An 18634-nucleotide genomic window follows, 5' to 3' on the forward strand; every position below is an offset into this window, starting at 1 on the left:
ACCTGTAGGATGGACTTGTTGATGTGAAAAGAGAGTCCTGAACTGGGAGGAGTTGGTGACGTAGATTTGGAGAGACAAGAGAGAGGCAGAGGAACTTTTTGGAAGCAGCACCCTCATGGAGACAGAGAGAGAGACTGAGAGGATTGCTGGGGGCCACTTTCAATTGCCCTGGACTTTTGAGACCTGCCCCTGGAGCTGCCAAGGACTGAGGAGACATGGCTGTTTTGCTGGTACTTTGTCTGTCTGTTTTGATGTTGTTTTGCCAGATTTGTCCACTGGTGAAAGACAGTCCTGTTGTTGAAGAAGTCCTGGAACCTGGCTTTTGGTTAAGAGCTCCTGAGACTGTCCTGCAGACAGAGAGTGAATACTGTCCACTGGTGAAGGACAGTGCTGTTGTTGCAGGGGTCTGGGAACCTTTCTTTTGGTTCAGAAGCCCTGAAGAAGGATTTTCTTGTTGTATGTTTACAGAAATCCTGGGAGAGGGTTTTGCTAATGTTTTCAGGGGTTCTAGGACTGTTCTGCAGACAGAGGATGAATTAATGAAGAGACTGGCAATGTATCTTGTGGCCTTGCTAAGCCTTGTCTCCCCAGGAACTAAGATTGCTGAGAACTTGACTCCTGTCAAGATGAAGAAAAGACCTCCATTTGGGTATTAAGTGCTGTGCTTAAAATTGATGTAACTCTGGGGTAGATTCAATTGTGATCCAGGGGTGGGGAACTTTTGACCTTTTTGTGTTCTATGGCTGAACAAATGAATGTACTTTACTTATGTTTGGAAACTAATCTCCATTTGAGAAGAGGGGCTTTGTGGTGGACTAAATGAAGGTACAGCCTAGGGGTGGAGTAGTATTTAGAACAGGGACTTTGTAATTGATTGAATGAATGGAAGGTCCTGGGGTGGGGTAGTCCTTGGAGATTATTTAATCACACTTAGTAAATGCTGTATTTTGAATGATGTCATGTTTTGATCTTCTCTGTTCTTGGTTTGTCACTGAATAAAATGGAGAGCACCTATGCTGGTATTCTGAACCTTGGGAAGTTGCCTTTCCTTGGCATTACATTACAGAGGCCCAGAGAGAAGCTCATTGCCCAGAATCACACAGTTAGGTGAAGGCAGTTGTGTGGAGGAGGAAAGGAAGAACACAAGACTTTTTGCCCCTCACATCTTTTTTTCACTCTACATAAGGCACTGGGTTGAGTCAGAAAGACTCATCTTCATGAGTTCAAATCTAGCCTCAGGCACTTACTAGATGTGTGACTCTGGGCAAGTCACTTAATTCTATTTGCTTCAGTTCCTTCCTGGAGAAGGAAATAAAAAACCACTCCAGTATCAAGAAAACCTGAAATGGGGTCACAAAGAGTCAGACGCAGCTGAACTGTAACACATGGACTCCTACTCCTTTTCGATGATGTGAGATCTATAATAAGCCTTTTCTCTGAAGGTCAAAAGTTATCGAAGGTAAAGGCTGGCTGTAAGGAAGTTGCTTCTAATGATGAGCCACCGTTGACTAAGGGGCACCTGAACTCAATGTACTTGCCTTGGAGAGCAGACAGTGATGCAATGGGTGATTTAGAGAAGCTGGTTAAGAGAAAATGAGGAGTGTTCCCCTGCAGAAGAGAAGGTGCAGCTTCTCAAGGAATACCACATCTTCCCTGCAAAAACCAATAGAGGGGCTTGTTGCCAACAAAATCCCAGTGGTCCTCATCCCCCAACACCTTTCTCCCTTTGAAGGTACAACTTTTCACACTTACCTTTTCACCTACCTAATTGCTATCACCTAGAGCAGAGCTGTCCAAAGTGCCTTGGAGAACATTAGCTCTCCCTCCCCCCAACACACTCAGTACATTCCTTCCCTCCCCCATACCACTTCCTGGCTGGAGTAGGTTGAGCTCTGGGCCAAGGGGTGATGAGGAAGACTCCTCCTCCCCTCCTGCTCTCTCCCTTCGTTTGGGTGGGGCAGAGGGAGTCTCAGGGGGAGCAGGCATGGATGGGGTCTGATCAGTTTTTCTGATCTTTTCCAAGCTCCTCTCTTTTTCTTGATGGGCACCATGATTCCCCCAGTCACCCAGGCTCAAGCCTTGGGGCTGTGCTCGACTCCTCTCTTGTTCTCACCTCAGAGTCAACCTTTTGTCAAGTCTTGTCAGTTCTACCCATACAACATCTCTCCTCAGACACAGCCACCACTGTTGTTCAGATTTTCATCATCTCTTCCTCATACAAACCTTCTAACTGGTCTGCCTACCTCAAATTTCTTCCAAATCATCCTCCACTCAGCCATCAAATTGAAATTCCTAAAGGGCAAATCTAGCAAGGTCACTCCCTCTCCCCTACTCAATGAACTCCAGTGTGGAGGTGTGTAATGGGAATGCAAATTTGGAAGATCTTCCCTGCCCCTAGGCTAAAGTGCACCTGAAGCCTGGGATGGGAGGCTTGTTTTTCAGTAGATACTTTTTGATTGGCCAGTGGGTCCAAAAGGTTGTTACATCCTCTGAGCCAGGAGAAGGCTACATAAACCCTGATGTGTAGCTTTGTTTTGGGACTCACTTTGAGAAGTGTTCTGTGATTTGATCTGAATTCTGGGAAGCCGTTGTTGAGAGTCCCCTGGCTTTGAAAAACCCAGATGTGGAAACCCAGATGTTGACTGGGTATGGATGTAATGGTTGGACAGTTTGGAAAGCTGTCTACTTGATCTGTTAATGTCTTGATAATTCTGTCTGTATATTTTGAAGTTTGGGGTGCTGACCTTTTTCCCCTGAACAAGGTAAACGATATATGTCTGATTGATTAAAGTAAGCTTGTTAACCCATTTTGAGTTGCTTTCCTTTAACAAAGCAGATCCAAGAACCTGTGGTGGCGGCAAACCCTTAGGACGCTTAGGGTGCTTGCTGCTACAAAATGACGTCACGAACAGGATCTGCAGAGTAAAAGGAAAGTATGGGGGCTGGGATAATTGTTTGTTTCCCAGTTGTGGTAGCTGTGACTCTGTGGAGCCGTGGAGCAGGAGAGAAGAATGGCCTGCATGCAGACTTCACTGAGCTGAGAGCAGGAATGGTGAGCTGCCTGGTGAAAACCAAGCCAATACAGGGGAATCTTTAATTGCCATTACTATCACAAGGTGGAGTCAAGATGTCAGAGTAGAAACAGGACTTCCTTGGGGCTTCTGCTTCCACCTTCTCCAATTCATGTAAAAGGTATCTCTGAACAAACTTTGGAGCTACAAAACCCACAAAATGACACAAAAGAGAAGCTAACCTCCCACTGAGGACAGCCCGGCAGTCCAGCAGGATGTGGCCAGCGCAGTGTTCTGGGAGCCAACCCCAGCCCCTTGCGAGCCAGAGGTTTTTTAGCCTCAGGGAAGCCACAACCAGCCACTGGCTGGAGGGACTTCAAATCACCAGCAGCTGTGGTGGTTTCCAGAATTACCAACCTATAGATGCTAAGGACAAAGTGAGAGGTCAGTGCACTATGGATTTTGAGACCTGGGAATTTGGGAGTGCAATCTGTCCTTTGTCCCCCAGGGCGAGAAGCCGCCATGTGGCTGCTTCAGAGCTCCTGGTCTGCAGATTGTAGGGGGACCAAGCAACCAGTCTGAGGGGTAATTGCTTGGATCTGGATTGCTGTCTAGGGTGGAGGTCCTGGAATGTGTGACCAGGTGCCAGAGCATGTGGAGGCTTCAGAGAAAGCACCCAAGTAATAGCTCCAGCAGCTGCAAAAACCCCAGTGAATTGGGACAAAGCTCCTCCCTCTGGTAGCAGAATTCTACTGTGGCAAAAAGCACAAAAGTCAAGTAATTAAGTGGCAACATGAGCAAACGAGGGAAGCAAGGCAAGCACAGTGGTCCAACTCTGGATTTCTTTTCTGGGGACAAAAAGGATCGGGGCATGGAATAGGAGGAAGACAGTGAAGTCAGAACTCCTGCACCAGAAGCTTCCAAGAAAAGAATAAGCTGCTTATAGGCCATAGAGGAACTTAAGAAGGATTTTGAAAACCAAATAAGAGAAGTGGAGGAAAAATTGGAAAGAGAAATGAGAATGATGCAAGAAAATTATAAAATGAGAGTCAACAACCTGACTGAAAAAAATTACACCTTAAAAAAGCAGACTAACTCAAATGGCAAAAGAGGCTCAAAAAGCCAATGAGGAGAAGATTGCCTTAAAAAGTAGAATTTGCCAGATGGAAATAAAATCTCAATGAGCTCCAGTGGCTCCCAGGTACCTCCTGTATCAAAAACTATAACTACATTATATTTTATATATGTGTGTACATACACACATATACATATGCAGCTAGCTAGGTGCTAGGTGGTGCAGTGGATAGAGCACCAGACCTGTAGTCAGAAAGACCTGAGTTTCTAATGTGACCTCAGACACATACTAGCTGTGTGACCCTGGGCAAGTCACTTTTTGCCTCAGTTTCCTCATATAAAAATGGGCTGGAGAAGGAAATGTCAAACCACTCTAGTATCTTTGCCAAGAAAACCCCAAATGGGGTCATGGAGAATCAGACATAACTGAAAAAAAGACTGAACACACACAATATATTTTTTTTAAGCAATTGGAGTTAAGTAACTTGCTCAAGGTTACATGGCCAATTATCTCTGGGTGTGGTGCTGCTAAGTATCGGAGCCCAGATTTGATCCCCAGGTCAAACCAACACTGGAGCCAGTGCTCTTACTCGCTGAGCCACCTGGCCGCCCCTAAGCAATTGGGGTTAAGTAACTTGCTCAAGGTTACACAGCCAGGTGTTTCTGGGTGGGTGCTAAGTGTCTGAGCCTGGGATTCGATCCCCAGGTCATCCTGACACTGAAGCCGGTGCTCCCACTCACTGTGCTACCTGGCCACCCCAACACACACACAATATTATATACGAGATACTATATAAAACACAAAAGTCATACTTTTCTCATCCTTTTAAAAATGTCTATTTTTGTACAAATTTTATAATGTATATTTCAAAACAATACTATATATAAAACATATATAAATAAGGAAATATGCACATATTCATGGTGTGACTCAAAAGTGTTTTACTGATACATTGTCTTGCAGTCAGTCAACAAGCATTTGTTAAAGGCTCTCCATGTGCCAGGCACTATGCTAAATACTCAGGCTACAAAGAAAGGGCAAAAAGCAGCCTTTATTCTTAAGTAGCTCACAGTCTAATGTGAGAGAGGATACTCAAAGAACTAGGTGCAAATGAAATCTATTCAGAGAAGGGGGATTAGACTTCCTACCAAACTGAAGGTCTACAGAGCCATTGTGCTGACTGTTGTATGCCTGTGAAACCTCAACATTCTACCAGCACCATGCCAAGAAACTCAGTATCTTCCATCTGAATTGCCTTAGGAAGTTTCTGAAAATCACCCGGCAGGATATAAGGTACTGGGCACTGAGGTTCTTACTCAAACTAAACTGCCAAGAATTCAACCTCTGCTTCAGATAGGGCAACTCTGATGGGCTGGCCACATTGTTCAAATGCAAAATGTACACTTGCCAAAAAGACGATTTTATGGAGAATTCACACAGGGCAAGCATTTTCATGGTCAGAAGTGATACAAGAACACTTTCAAGGTCTCTCTCAAGAACTTTAGAATGGATTGTGTGACATGGGGGACACTGGCACAGGACCACTCAGCATGGTGTGCCCACCTCAAAGAAGGTGCTGTGCTCTATGAGCAAAGCAGAAATGAAACAGTTCAAGGGAAATGTAAGATATGCAAATTTAGAGATTCCACCCCAAATGTTCACAAGGACTATTCATGCCTGACCTGTAGTAGAGCATTCTGAGCTCATACTGGTCTGATTGACCACAGTCAGACACTCTGAAATTGACTTTAGCGTAATGATGTCATTTTGGTCTTTTTCAAGAATGAAGGACAACAACCAAGCAAGTCTCAGAGGGAAGGCACTGAGATTAAGGAGGACTGGGAAAGGCTTTTTGTAGGAGGGACTTAAAGCTGAGACTTGATGGAAGCCAAGGGGTGAGAAGAAGAGTGAGAACACAAGGTATGGGGGACAGTCAGTGAAAAAGTGGAGGTAGGAGATGGAATTTGAGAAACATCAAGGAGGTCAGTGTGCTTGACAAAAATTACAAAGTTTGGAAGAAGGGAGGGTTTGGGGAAAAGATCATAAATTCTGTTTTGAATATGTTGGATTTGAGATGTCTATAGGACTTTCAGTTTAAAATGCCTGAGAGGGCACTAGGGCATAGAGATCCACCATGCTCTACTGCAAAGTCGGAGGGGGGATGGGGGAAGATATGGGAGAGAGCAGACTGGGGGAGGGGATATTCAGTGGGATCGCTGTTTTGGGGTGGTGGGTAGCAAAATGGGGAGAAAATTTGTAACTCAAAATCTTGTGGAAATGAAAGATGTAAACGAAAAAATAGTAATAAAAATAAAAAAATAAGATAAAAAATAAAATGTCTGAGAGGCAGTTGTTGATATATCTGTAGAATTTCGGGAAACAGATTAGGGCTGGACAAATAGAGCTGGAGGTCATCTGCATGGATATGACTATTGAACCCATGGGAGCTGATGAGGTCATCAAGAGAGTGTAGAAAGAAGAGAAGGGGGCCAAAAGCAGAGCTTTGGAGAAAATCTACAGTTAAGGGGCTGTATATAGATGATGGGGCAGCTACTTGGTGCAGTGGATAGAGCACCAAGCCTGGAGTCAGGAAGATCCGAGGTAAAATCTGGCTTCAGACACTTACTGTGTGACCCTGGGCAAGTCACTTAACCCCTATTTGCCTCAGTTCCTCATTTGTGAAATGGGGACATTGGAGAAGGAAATGACAAACCATTCTTGGATCTTTGGCCAAGAAAATCCTATGGACTTTGTTGGACATGACTGAACAACAAATATAGAAGATGCACATGTGTATGTGTGTATATATATATACATATATATATGTATATATATATATGTATAAATGCATACATATATATGTAACTAATAGACATTCCCCAGTATATAAGTGGTCAATAGATAGGAACAAGCAGTTCTCAAAAGAATTGCAAATTATTTATAACCACATGAAAGAACACTCCAAATTGCTGTTAATAAGAGAAAAGCAAATCAAAACAACCCTGAGGTTTCATGTGACACCCTGAAAATGAGCAAAGATAACAAAGGCAAGAGTCAATATTGGAGGAGTTTTGAGCTGATACACATACATTATTGGTGGACCTGTGAAGTGGTACCACCATTTTGGCAAGCAATTTGGAATTATGCACATAAAGTGACTAAAATATCCATACTCTTTAAACCAGAGACTCAGTTACTGAACTTATAAACTCCAAGGAAGCCACTGATAAGTAGAAAGCCTTCATATACCAAATATATTCATGGCAGTAATTTTTGTGACAGCACTTTTGTAACTAGAAACAAAGTAGATGAGTATGAATGGGAATGAACGGTTAAGCAAATTGTGGAGACAGTGACTTGATAAAGAGGAGAAATTGTTGGGTGATGATGGTTGATTCAGCTATAGATCTGTAAATGACTCACATGGACACAGGATCGTAGGATTTCTATCATTAGGACAGAAGAGTCAGAGGTTCTCAAACCACTAAGGGTACTTAGAAAACATTCAGTTCTGGATGAAGACCCCTTTTTCGTGTCCTAAAATATTTCATGGACTCCCATTTCCCACACTTAATAGTAGTGCTACTACTGGTAACCACTGGTTGAGAAAATACAAAGTGGTAACAAGCTGGTGTTAATTGAATAAGACTTTAAAAAAAATGTGCACTTTTAAATCATAAAGCAGCTCTATTAATTACAGTATTACATTACACAAATAATATATTTAGATCTGAAAAGAAACTCAGAGGTTACTACTTAGCTTTATTTTACAAATGAGGAAACTGAGGTCCAAATGATTACCAAAGGTCTTACTGGTAGTAAATGGCAGAGTACAGATTTGAACCCAGGTCTTCTCACTCCTCCAAATCAAATACTTTATCATGATTTGAAAAATGGTAACCCATGAATATAGCAAAGCACACTATTTATTCAGGTTATAGAAGATATGTTTGCTTATTTATTTACGGAGTCATTTAATGAGATAACAGGTATATCTGTGGATTCCGAGATCCCCTGCAATGACTCCCTGGCCACCCTCATGGGTCTGAGAACCACAGGTAGTCACTGATCTACTCTAACCTCCTTGACCTAGCAAGCAACTTCAGCAGGTGCTACAGCCCCTGCCTTCTCAGGAGTCCCAGAGACTACCCATCAAAGTTCTTGGCCCCATCAGTCTGTCAGTATCAGAAATGATAGGGTTTGATTAATGGAAATATTAGAGAAGATACATTGCCATCTGTTTTTCTGCTGCACCCTCAGGACCATGGGACCTTTCCATCTGAGTTGCAGTTAGTCCCTGTTGTCTAAGTTGTCTCCCTGTATTAGAATTTGAGCTCTTTGAGAGCCTGTAATGACTCACTTTCCTATTTACATCTCCAGCACTTTGGACAGTGCTTTGCACATAACAAGTGGTTAACACTTGCTATTGATTGATTGATCTTTTTCCAGATGAGGAAATTAGATTTAGAGCTAGAAGGGAAGCTAGCCATGTCTTCTTCACCACTATTTTACAGAGGAGGAAACTGAGATCCAGGAAGCTTAAGTCACCTGCTCAAGGTCACACAGGTACGAGTTTGTCCCTATACTCTAGCCAAGTTGTCCTAGTTCATCCTTTGTTCTTGAAGAGGACTGTGACATCAGGAAGGTGTCCAATTCACTTGCAAATGAACTGGATTTAAGTGAGGCAGAGCAGTGCAGAGTCACTGGCTTCACTCTCTCCTCTGGAACCATCTGGGTCCAATGGCAAGATATTAGACAAGTAACTGCTCCCTGATGGACCATTAAAGGCAAGCCCTCTCCTTCCCTAACTCAAACCCACCACCCTACATGGCTGGATAAGCATGCACTATGCTGACAGGTCCTGGGAATAAGTGAAAGAACAGGGCTATGAACCAGAGGTTAGGATTGAAGATGTCTCGTTCTCTTGTGTCAGTGTCCCAAAGTTCTAACCAGCACAATCTGGGGAGTTTTGTTTGGGAACAGCCCTGGAACTCTGATCACAGTGACTGGTGCCTTCTTCTACCTACACTGTAAACTACTTGTATACAAAGACCGTTTTTATTTCTTATATATTTCTTCTTAGGTTTTTTTTGGGAGGGAGGCAAGAATCCTCTCCCAAAAGACTCCCCATACCCCAAATTCTCTTGCTGTTTTATGCCCCTCATGCACCTCTCTCTTTTGTTGAGGCAACAATGGCTCGCACTTCCCAGAGTTCCTTACGCTCGACAAAGGAAAGCTCTTGATCCACAACAATGTCAGGAGGGAGATATTACCAATAGGATGAATCTCATTTTCCTGATGAGGAAACTGAGGATCAGGAAAGTGAAATGATTTGTCCATAAGCACATGCTGAGAAGAGTCAGAGGCTCTCAAACCTGAATCTCTTGTGAAAGGCAATGTGGTGTGGTGTTTAGAGGACTAGACTTCAGGGAGACCTGGGTTTGAATTCCACCTCAGACACTAACTGGGCAGGTCATTTTATCTCCCCAAACCTCAGTTTCCTCATCTGTAAAGTGGATGTGGCAGCCTCTGAGCTCAAAGGTGGCATAGATGATGGCATTGAATTTGAATCCAGGAAGACTGAATTGGACCTCTCATCCACTGTGACTACCTTGGAGGCATCTTGTTATTTACATGCTGTCTCTCCTGAAGGAATATAAGGTCCTTTTTCTGATATTACTGTCTGGGTTACCTCAATCCAATCATTTGACCTTCCAAGCTTCAGTTACTTTGCCTCTAAAATGAGAATGCTGCACTAGGTGATCTGAGGTCACTGCCAGCTCGCAATCTAGGATCCTCTCACCTTGTCTCCGGGACCATACATTCTACTTTCTTTGTACCCTGAGAGCATTGCCAGGTGTCTGACCCATAGTAAGGGCTTAATATTGACTGGCAGACTGACTAATGGAACCCTGCCCCTGACACTTGCCAGCTTTGTGACCATGGGCAAATCCTGTTGCCTGGGATCTTTCTCTTCTATAAAACAGACTAACATCACTTCCCTCTCAGGGTCAATGAGAGATTCAGATGAGGTGAAATACTTTAAAGAGTTCTATCAATGGCAGCTGTCATTAGTGCTCCAGCCCCAGTGGCAGTATTCCTTCTACCTATTATACCTTATGACCTCTCCTCCTCCATCCCTCTACCTCAGCTTCCTCTTTTCCTATCTCCCACCTGGCAGCATCTATTCATAGCTGGGCACAAGTATTGGTCATGTAATAAGAGAATAATCTTTTGTTAAGCACTTATTTGCCAGACTCTGGGCTAAGCTTTTAAAAACTATTATCTGATCTTAAGCACCTACTATGAGCCAGGCTCTGTGCTAAACATTTTACAACTATTATCTGATCTTTTTTTTTTTCAGTGAGCTTGCATTTATGTATTTTTTGTTGTTGATTTTGCTTTTTTTTTTTTAAATCAAATGCTTTATTAACTTCTAGTTTACACCATTCATTTCCGCAAGATTTTGAGTTACAAATTTTCTCCACATTTTCCCCTACCCATCACCCCAAAATAGCCATCCCACTGGATATCCCCTACTCCAATCTGCTCTCTCTCATATCTTCTCCCATACCCCCTCCGGCTTTCCAGCAGGGCATGGTGGATCTCTATGTCCCAGTGCCTGTATATCTTATTTCTCAGTTACATGTAAAATAATATTGATAATAGTGTATATATATATATATATTTTTTTTTTTTAAACATTTGATTTTAAAACGTTGAATTCCAGATTCATTCCCTTCCTCCTTTTGTCACCCACCCTTACTGGGAAGATATGCAATTCAATATAAGTTGTACATGTGTAGCTATGCAAAACATTTCCATAGTAGATATATTGTGAAAGACTGACTGAATTTCCCTCCCTCCTATCCCACCTCTCCCTTGTTCTATTCTCTACTATGATCCTGTCTCTTTTTAAAAGTGGGTGCTTCCAACTTCCCTCCCCCCCAACCTGCCCTCCCTTCCATCACTTCCCCTTTCATCCCCTTCCCCCCTACTCTCCTGTAGGGTGAGATACCCTATTTAGTGTATATGTCTCCCTCCCTAAGCCAAATTCAATGAGGATAAGGTTGACCCATTCTTTTGCCTTCCTGTTCTTCCCCTCCATTGTAACCATTTTCCCTTACCTCTTCTATATGAGATAGTTTACCCCATTCTGTCTCTCCCCATCTCCTCTCATTATATTCCTCTCTCACCTCTTAATTTCACCTTTTAAGTATCATCCCTTCCCATTAAATTGGTCCTGTGCCCTCTATCTATGTATACCTGTACACATATATGCACACATTCACATATGTATTCATACACCCATATATCCTCCTATATAGACTCATATATGTATGTGTGTGTGTATATATATATATATATATATATATACACACACACACATATATACATTTCTATTCCCTTCAATTATTCTCATACTGAGAAAAGTTTCATCAGTTACAATTATTGATTTTCCATGTAGGAATGTAAATAGTTCAACTTTGATAAGTTCCTTATGATTTCTTTTCCCTGTTTACCTTCTCATACTTTTCTTGCTTCTTGTATCTCAATGTCAAATTTTCTATTCACTCTGGTTTTTTCAGCAAGAATGCTTGAAAGTCCTCTGTTCCACTGAATGACCATATTTTCCCCTGAAACATGATACTCAGTTTTGCTGGGTAGGTGATTCTTGGTTTTAATCTCAGCTCTTTTGCCCTCCGGAATATCATATCCCAAGCCCTTCTATCCCTCAATGTAGAAGCTGCCAGATCCTGTGTTACCTTGATTTTGTTTCCACAATATTCAAATTGTTTCTTCCTGGCTGCTTGTAATATTCTCTCCTTGATCTGGGAACTCCAGTACCTGGCTATAATATTCCTAGGAGTTTTCTTTTTGGGATCTTTTTCAGGAGGTGATCAGTGGATTCTTTCAACCTCTATTTTACCATCTGGTTCTGGCAGTTTTCCTTAAGAATTTCTTGGATGATGATTTCTAGGTTCTTTTTTTGATCATGGCTTTCAGGTAGTCCAATAGTTTTTAAATCATCTCTCTTGGATCTATTTTCCAGGTCAGTGGTTTTCCCAATGAGACATTTCACATTGCTTTCTATTTTTTCATTTGTTTGGATCTGTTTAATAGTATCTTGATTTCTCACAAAGTCACTAGCTTCCACTTGCTCCAATCTAATTCTGAAGGAATGATTGTCTTCACTGAGCTTTTGAGATTCTTTTTTCATCTGGCTAATTTGGCTTTTTAAGGCATTCTTCTCCTCATTGCCTTTTTGAGCCTTTTTTTACCATTTGAGTTAGTCTATTTTTTAAGGTGTTATTTTCTTCAGTCAGGTTGTTGACTCTCATTTCATAATTTTCTTGCATCATTCTCAGTTCTCTTCTCAATTTTTCCTTGACTTCTCTTATTTGGTTTTCAAAAATCCTTCTTAAGGTCCTCTATGACCAGCTCGTATTTTTTTTGGAAGCTTTTGGTGCAGGAGTTCTGACTTCACTGTCTTTCTCCTGTTCCATGCTTTGGTCCTTTTTGTCCCCAAAATAGGAGTATGAAGTTGGATTGCTCTGCTTGGTTTGCTTCCTTTGCCTGCTCATGTTGCCACTCAATTGCTTGACTTTTGGGCTTTTTGCCACAATAGGACTCTGCTACCAGACAGGGGAGCTTCATCCCAAATGCTGGGGTTTTCTCAGTTACCAAAAGTATTAGTTGGGTGCCCTCTCTGAAGCCTCCACATGCTCTGGCAAGCTGGTCACACACCCCAGGATCTCCACCCTGGACTGCAATCCAGATCCAAGCAGGTTAAAGCAAGAGTGATGACCCCTCAGACTGGTCACTTGGTCCCCCTACAGTCTGCAGATCAGGAGCTGAGGCTGCCACGTGGTGGCAGGCTGCATGGTTGCTGTGCTTCAGCAGCTTCTTGCCCTGGGGCAAAGCCCAACGGCACTCCCAACTACTGGATCCCAAAGTCCACACTGCACTGACCTCTCACTTTGTCCTTAGCATCTATGTGTTGGTAATTCTGTAAACCATCACAGTGGCTGGTGATCTCAGGTCCCTCCAGCTGGTGGCTAGTCAGGCTGCCCTGGGCCTAAAACCTTGGGCTCTAGCAGGGCTGGGGGCAGCTCCCAGAGCACTGTGCTGGCTGATTCCTGCTGGGCTGTCCTCATGGGAGGTTAGCTTCTCTGTGTCATTTTGTGGGCTCTGTGGCTCCAAAGTTTGTTCAGAGTCACCTTTTACATGAATTGGAGGGGGTCCTATTATCTGACCTTAAGTACCTACTATGTGGCAGGCTCTATGCTAAACCTTTTATAAGTATTATCTCATCTTAAGCACCTACTATGTGCCAGGTTCTGTGCTATACATTTTACTACTGTGCTATATAAAAAGTTTGAGGGGTGGCTAGGTGGCTCATTGAATAGAGCACTGGCCCTGGAGTCAGGAGGACCTAAGTTCAAATCTGGCCTCAGACACTTAACACTTACTAGCTGTGTGACCTTGGGCAAGTCACTTAACCCCAATTGCCCTCCAAAAAGCAAAAAAAAAAAGCTTGAGAGAAACAGTTTCTGTGTAATTAGTCACTTTATTAATAATGCTAATACATTATTAACAAAAGGGTGGTCATTTGGGCTTCTCTCTTAGATCAAAGACCCCTCAAGGAACCCACTCAACACATATATGCCCTAGGAAGAGTGGGTGTTCCTAAAGTTGGAAATCAACACTGACTGGTTAACAACTAGTGAGAGAATGAATATTATAATGAGACATGGAACTAATCTAATGAGGGTCTGTGATACCTGACTCAGATACTCAGTTTTGGTCAAAGAGAATTATCTGCATCCATATGACTATTCTGACAAGAGAGAATCTACATTTTCCCCAGAACTGTCCAAGCAGAACACAATGGGTTGGAACTCAACAATTCACCAAACGTTACCTTCTAACAATCTGAGTTCTTCCTCTCAATGAGAACCCTGTATTTCAAAGGCTGCCTGAGAAATCTACAGGGGTTGACTTCTGAATGAAGAAGTAGTAAAGGGGGAAAACTTTGGTTCTGATTTGATAATTTGTTATTTAATACAACAGAGAAATAATAATTTCTATCAGAGACTATTATGTCAAATTAAGTGCCAGGCTCTGTGCTAAGCATTTGATAAATATTATCTCGTTTGGTCCTCATCACCATCCTGGGAGAGAGGTGATATGCAATGAGATATAATGTAATGAGGATTTAATTGTAGTTATTAATTACTTTGTATGTGGCCCATATGTTTGAGGGCCACAGTACAGGAGGTATAGAGAACATGGTTGTTATGACCCAGCTACAATGATCCAGATGCCATCAGCATCCCTGCTGATCTCAGGTTTACAGAGGCATGAAGTTGCTCTTCAGGGTCTAACACAATGGAGGCCGTCATGGAGGGATTCTCAGAACTGTGCTCACTGAGGCCATGAGGTGATGCAAGCTTTGGATGATATTAACAACAACTGACATTTGGGCGCTTGGCATGCATGATCTCCCTTGCTGGGCAATTCAGCATGATACAATGAAGAGAACACTGCTCTGGAGTCAGAGGTCCTGAATTCAAATCTTCCCTCTGATGCTTATTACCTATGTGACCTGGGGCAAGTCTCTGATGACAAAAATTCTGGATTTTTTCCTAATTGGAAGCATTGCAAGACCCATTTTACAGAAAAGGAAACTGAGGCACAGAGGAAGTGGTTTGCCCACACAACTAGGAAGTAACAGAGGTGGAATTTAAGGCCAGGGGTTTAGTGTATTCCAGACCTAGTTTGCTTTCCATGAGGCTGTGCTGTCTCTCCTAGGCTACACTTGCCTCTTCACTTTACAAGGCAATTGATCTCATGGTACGATGTTAATAGATCTGGATGTGGAGTCAGAGGGCTTGGATTCAAATTATAGCTTTGCTGCTTACTACCTGGGGTCCCTTATGCAAGTCACTTCTTTTTTCTGGGCCTCAGTCATCTCATTTGTAAAATAAATTGATTGGAATAGAAGAGTTGTCTAAGGTTCCTTCTAGCTATAAATGCTGAGTCTTTATTCAAAGGTTTCATCCCATCCTAATCACCAAGAGGATTTGTTCTCTCTCCAGTATCTTCAGTCTTTCAAATGAGTACAAAAATCTTTCTCTTGCCTCCTTCTACTACCCCCAACTCCTACTGGATGACACTCTGGGGTCCCAGATGAAGCCCACTCCTCCTCATCCAGATACTAAGGAAAGCTGGCCATCCCTACTTAGTCAAGAGGGGCAACTTTGCTTTGGTGATGATGGGCAGTGGTGGTTCAAGACCTTTGGAAGGGCTATAAAACTATGCATACCCTTTGATTCGGCAATACCATTACTAGGTCTGTATCCCAAAAAGGGGAAAGAACCCACATATACGAAAATATTTATAGCAGCTTTTTTTGTGTTGGCAAAGAATTGGATATTGAGGAAATGCCCATCAGTTGGGGAATGGGTGAGCAAGTTGTGGTATATGAATGTAATGGAATACTCTTGCGCTGCAAGAAATGATGAGCAGGCAGATTTTAGAAAAACCTGGGAAAGACTTAGATGAACTAATGCTGAGTGAAGTGAGCAGAACCAAGAGAACATGGTACCCATTAACACCAACATTGTGCAATGATCAATTTTGATAGACTTAGGTCTTCTCAGCAATACAATGATCGAAGAAAGCTCTAAGACTCAAGATGGAAAATGTTATCCCCATCCAGAGAAAGAACTATGGATTCTGAATGCAGATTGAAGGCTACTATTTTCTTTTTTTCTCCTTTCTTGTGGTTTCCCCCTTTTGCTTGGATTCTTCCTTCACAACATGACTGGTGTGGAAATATATTTAATGTGATTGTAAAGTATAGCCTATGTCAGATTTCATGTGGTCTTGCAGATGGGGAAGGAGAATGGAGGGAGAAAAAAGTTAGAATTCAAAATCTTATAAAAGTGAATGTTGAAAACTATCTTTACATGCATTTGGGGAAAAATTAAATACTATTAAGTTAAAAAAAAAAGACCCTTTGGAATGGTTTATGCCAACACTGTGAGGGCATACCCTCAGGGAGTAAAATGTTGGTTTATAATCCATGATTTAATATAAAAAAAATTCTGTTAAAAAAAACACTTTTAGCAGCATAAAGGTGTCCTACTGAAACACAATTTCATTTACAAGTTGATTGTAATTGCTCTTTTAAGACTGAAAAGTTACCAGAAGCATCTCCTGGAGGAGACAGACAATGCTCACACTCAGAAACTATCAACCCCAAATTGCTAATTTTACCGATGAGAAAACTGAGGCCCAGAGAGATTATTTACTCGCTGTCTTAAGGCATCATTTGAATCCAGGTATCCATCCCTCCAAGTCTAGCTCTCTCTCTCTCTGCCTTTTTCTGTACCTAAGGGCAGGAGATGGGGGAAAGGGTGAACTTTGGGCTTACCTGAAAAAATCTTCCCGTCCAGAGTCAGGAGAGCCGCCCCCACTGGAAAGTTACTGTAGGGACAGTAAGCAAACTCCTTGGCTTCTTGGCCCTTGCAAATGAGCTGCTCAATCTGGGCTGGATCTAAAGGTCCCTTGGTGCTTGGGCATGGGGCCAGACTAACAGGCGCTTGAGCCATGGCCTTGACGGTGAGCAGCTCTTCTCTCAGGTCTGCAGCAGGCGGAGAGCAGGCAGGCAGTAGCGGCTGCCCGCCGGGGAGGAGAGCTAGGCACCAAAAGGGTGTTGGCTGGGGCAGCCAACTGGAGCCCGGGCTCCACCCCCTTTCCCTCGCCCTCCCCCTCATGGGTGTGTCCTCTGCTGCCTGGGATGCATTTGCCTGGTAGGTGTGCCTTCAGATGGGTGTGTTCGGGTAGAGGTGGGAGTGACTCTCCAGTAGGCTGGGAAGTGGGGGGAAGGGGACACTCACTAAGTGCTCCTAGACCCCAAAGGAGGACTACCTTTCTCAGTCCAGGTCATCGGACTCCGGGTTTCCCTCTCCTCCTTGTGCTGCGGGGTTGGGAATCTGCTGACACCCCAGATGGGAAGAGGAGGGGGGAAAGGACAGTAACAACGCCCTCCCACTCTGAAGCTCAGAAAATCCAACTCCATATCACATTTAAAAACGCATTATTGCTTTTGTTTTTGTTTTTACATCATCTTCATTTCTGAATATACCCCTATCCTATCCAGAGTCATTTCTTGAAACAGATTTTTTTTTAAAAGGGGGAAAACAGTTCAGCAAAACCAACAACATATCAATTAAGCGAAACAGCATATCAGATAGTCCATACCCATTGCTCCTGTCTGCAAAAACGGAAGGAAGGTGCCTTTTCTCAATCCCAGGGTCTAGTTTCTGGGTCATGATTATTACACAGAAGTTGGCTCGGGATTTTTGTTGCTTTTTCCATTTGCATCAGGAATTCTTGATCCGAGGTCTCTGAACTTAAAAAAAAAAAAAAAGACCACTATTTCGATATAATCAGTTTCTTTTGTAATCCAACAGATTTTACTTTATTCATTTAAAAACATTCTGAGATGGAGTTCACAGACTAACAGATACTGCCCTGAAGGTCCAGAACTCAAAAATGGTGAAGAATCTTTTAGGTGTAGGTTGTAACTGTCATTTTGTTTTCCCTGGTTCTGCTTACTTTACTTTGCATCAGTTTAGAAACGATTCTCTAGATTCCTATTATTCATTTTTTTTCCATATGCTATAGAACTACTCCATTACATTCATATACCCCAATTCTATAAGTATTTATAAATCACCCCACCAGGTACAAGATATAGTGCCTCAGGATCTTGGAATGACAAAATTTAGACATGAGAGGCAACTTGGAGGTCTCTAACTTTTACAAATGGGGACATGGAGACTTAGAGAGGGGATGTGAGTTGCTCTGGGGTAGGGTAGAGGTGGCAGTAAGTTGTACATGGGCTCGCAGTACTCTCGTTAGGGCTAAACCACCTTTGATGATCAAGCTTGTGTTCATTCAACTTAAGTCGTGTTTGCCAGTGGTCTCCTCTGTTTAACATGGTGTGGCAGATGGAGTACTGCCTTCAGAGTCAGGACAACGTGGCTTCAAGTTTTGCTTCTGACTTATGGGGCATGCTCAACCCTTTTAGTGCCCTGAGCAACTCTTTAAGACTACAAATTGCGACTGATCAGCTTTGGCTAAAGGGAGTCCTTCATTGGAAAGCTCCCCATGCCTATGAAATCAGACTTCCAGTTCAGAAAAAGAAAAATTGCTTGAGACACGGAAGCAAAGATGGAAAAGTGCCCCAGTTCTGTCTTTATGAAATCTAATGGGGAACTGGGAAAATCTGTGCATATGAGGCTCCTTGGCAATTTTTAAAAATTCAAAGGTGACTTGGGACATAGTAAGTTGCCTCTGATGTCTTTCTGGGGAGGATGAATGATCACTTCTAAGGTACGTTGCTGAGGGAAATTTTTGCATAAGTATGGGTGGGGATGGATGGTCCTAGAAATTCCTTGTAGATCAGGCCCCTTTCCATTTTTAATCTCCCAGTGACTATGTTAACCAGGTATCCCTTTCTTTAACTAGCCCT

The 18634-nt window shown here is 42.7% G+C and overlaps 1 protein-coding gene across 1 annotated transcript in view; it reads right to left on the reverse strand.

Moving 5' to 3' along the window:
- Nucleotides 1-16800, reverse strand: part of CDA (cytidine deaminase) — a 42591-nt gene extending 25791 nt beyond the window's left edge. Inside the window, exon 1 of the mRNA XM_069078366.1 lies at nt 16529-16800. Coding sequence (XP_068934467.1) covers nt 16529-16706 — 178 coding nt within the window. The 5' untranslated portion in view covers nt 16707-16800. The remainder of the gene's footprint in view (nt 1-16528) is intronic.
- Between the last annotated feature and the right edge of the window lie 1834 nt (nt 16801-18634).

Source organism: Petaurus breviceps, unplaced genomic scaffold (assembly GCF_028583685.1).
Source record: "Petaurus breviceps papuanus isolate PSGF00001 unplaced genomic scaffold, PetGlider_PUasm1.0 91041, whole genome shotgun sequence".
In the NCBI taxonomy this organism is placed as follows: Eukaryota; Metazoa; Chordata; class Mammalia; order Diprotodontia; family Petauridae; genus Petaurus; species Petaurus breviceps.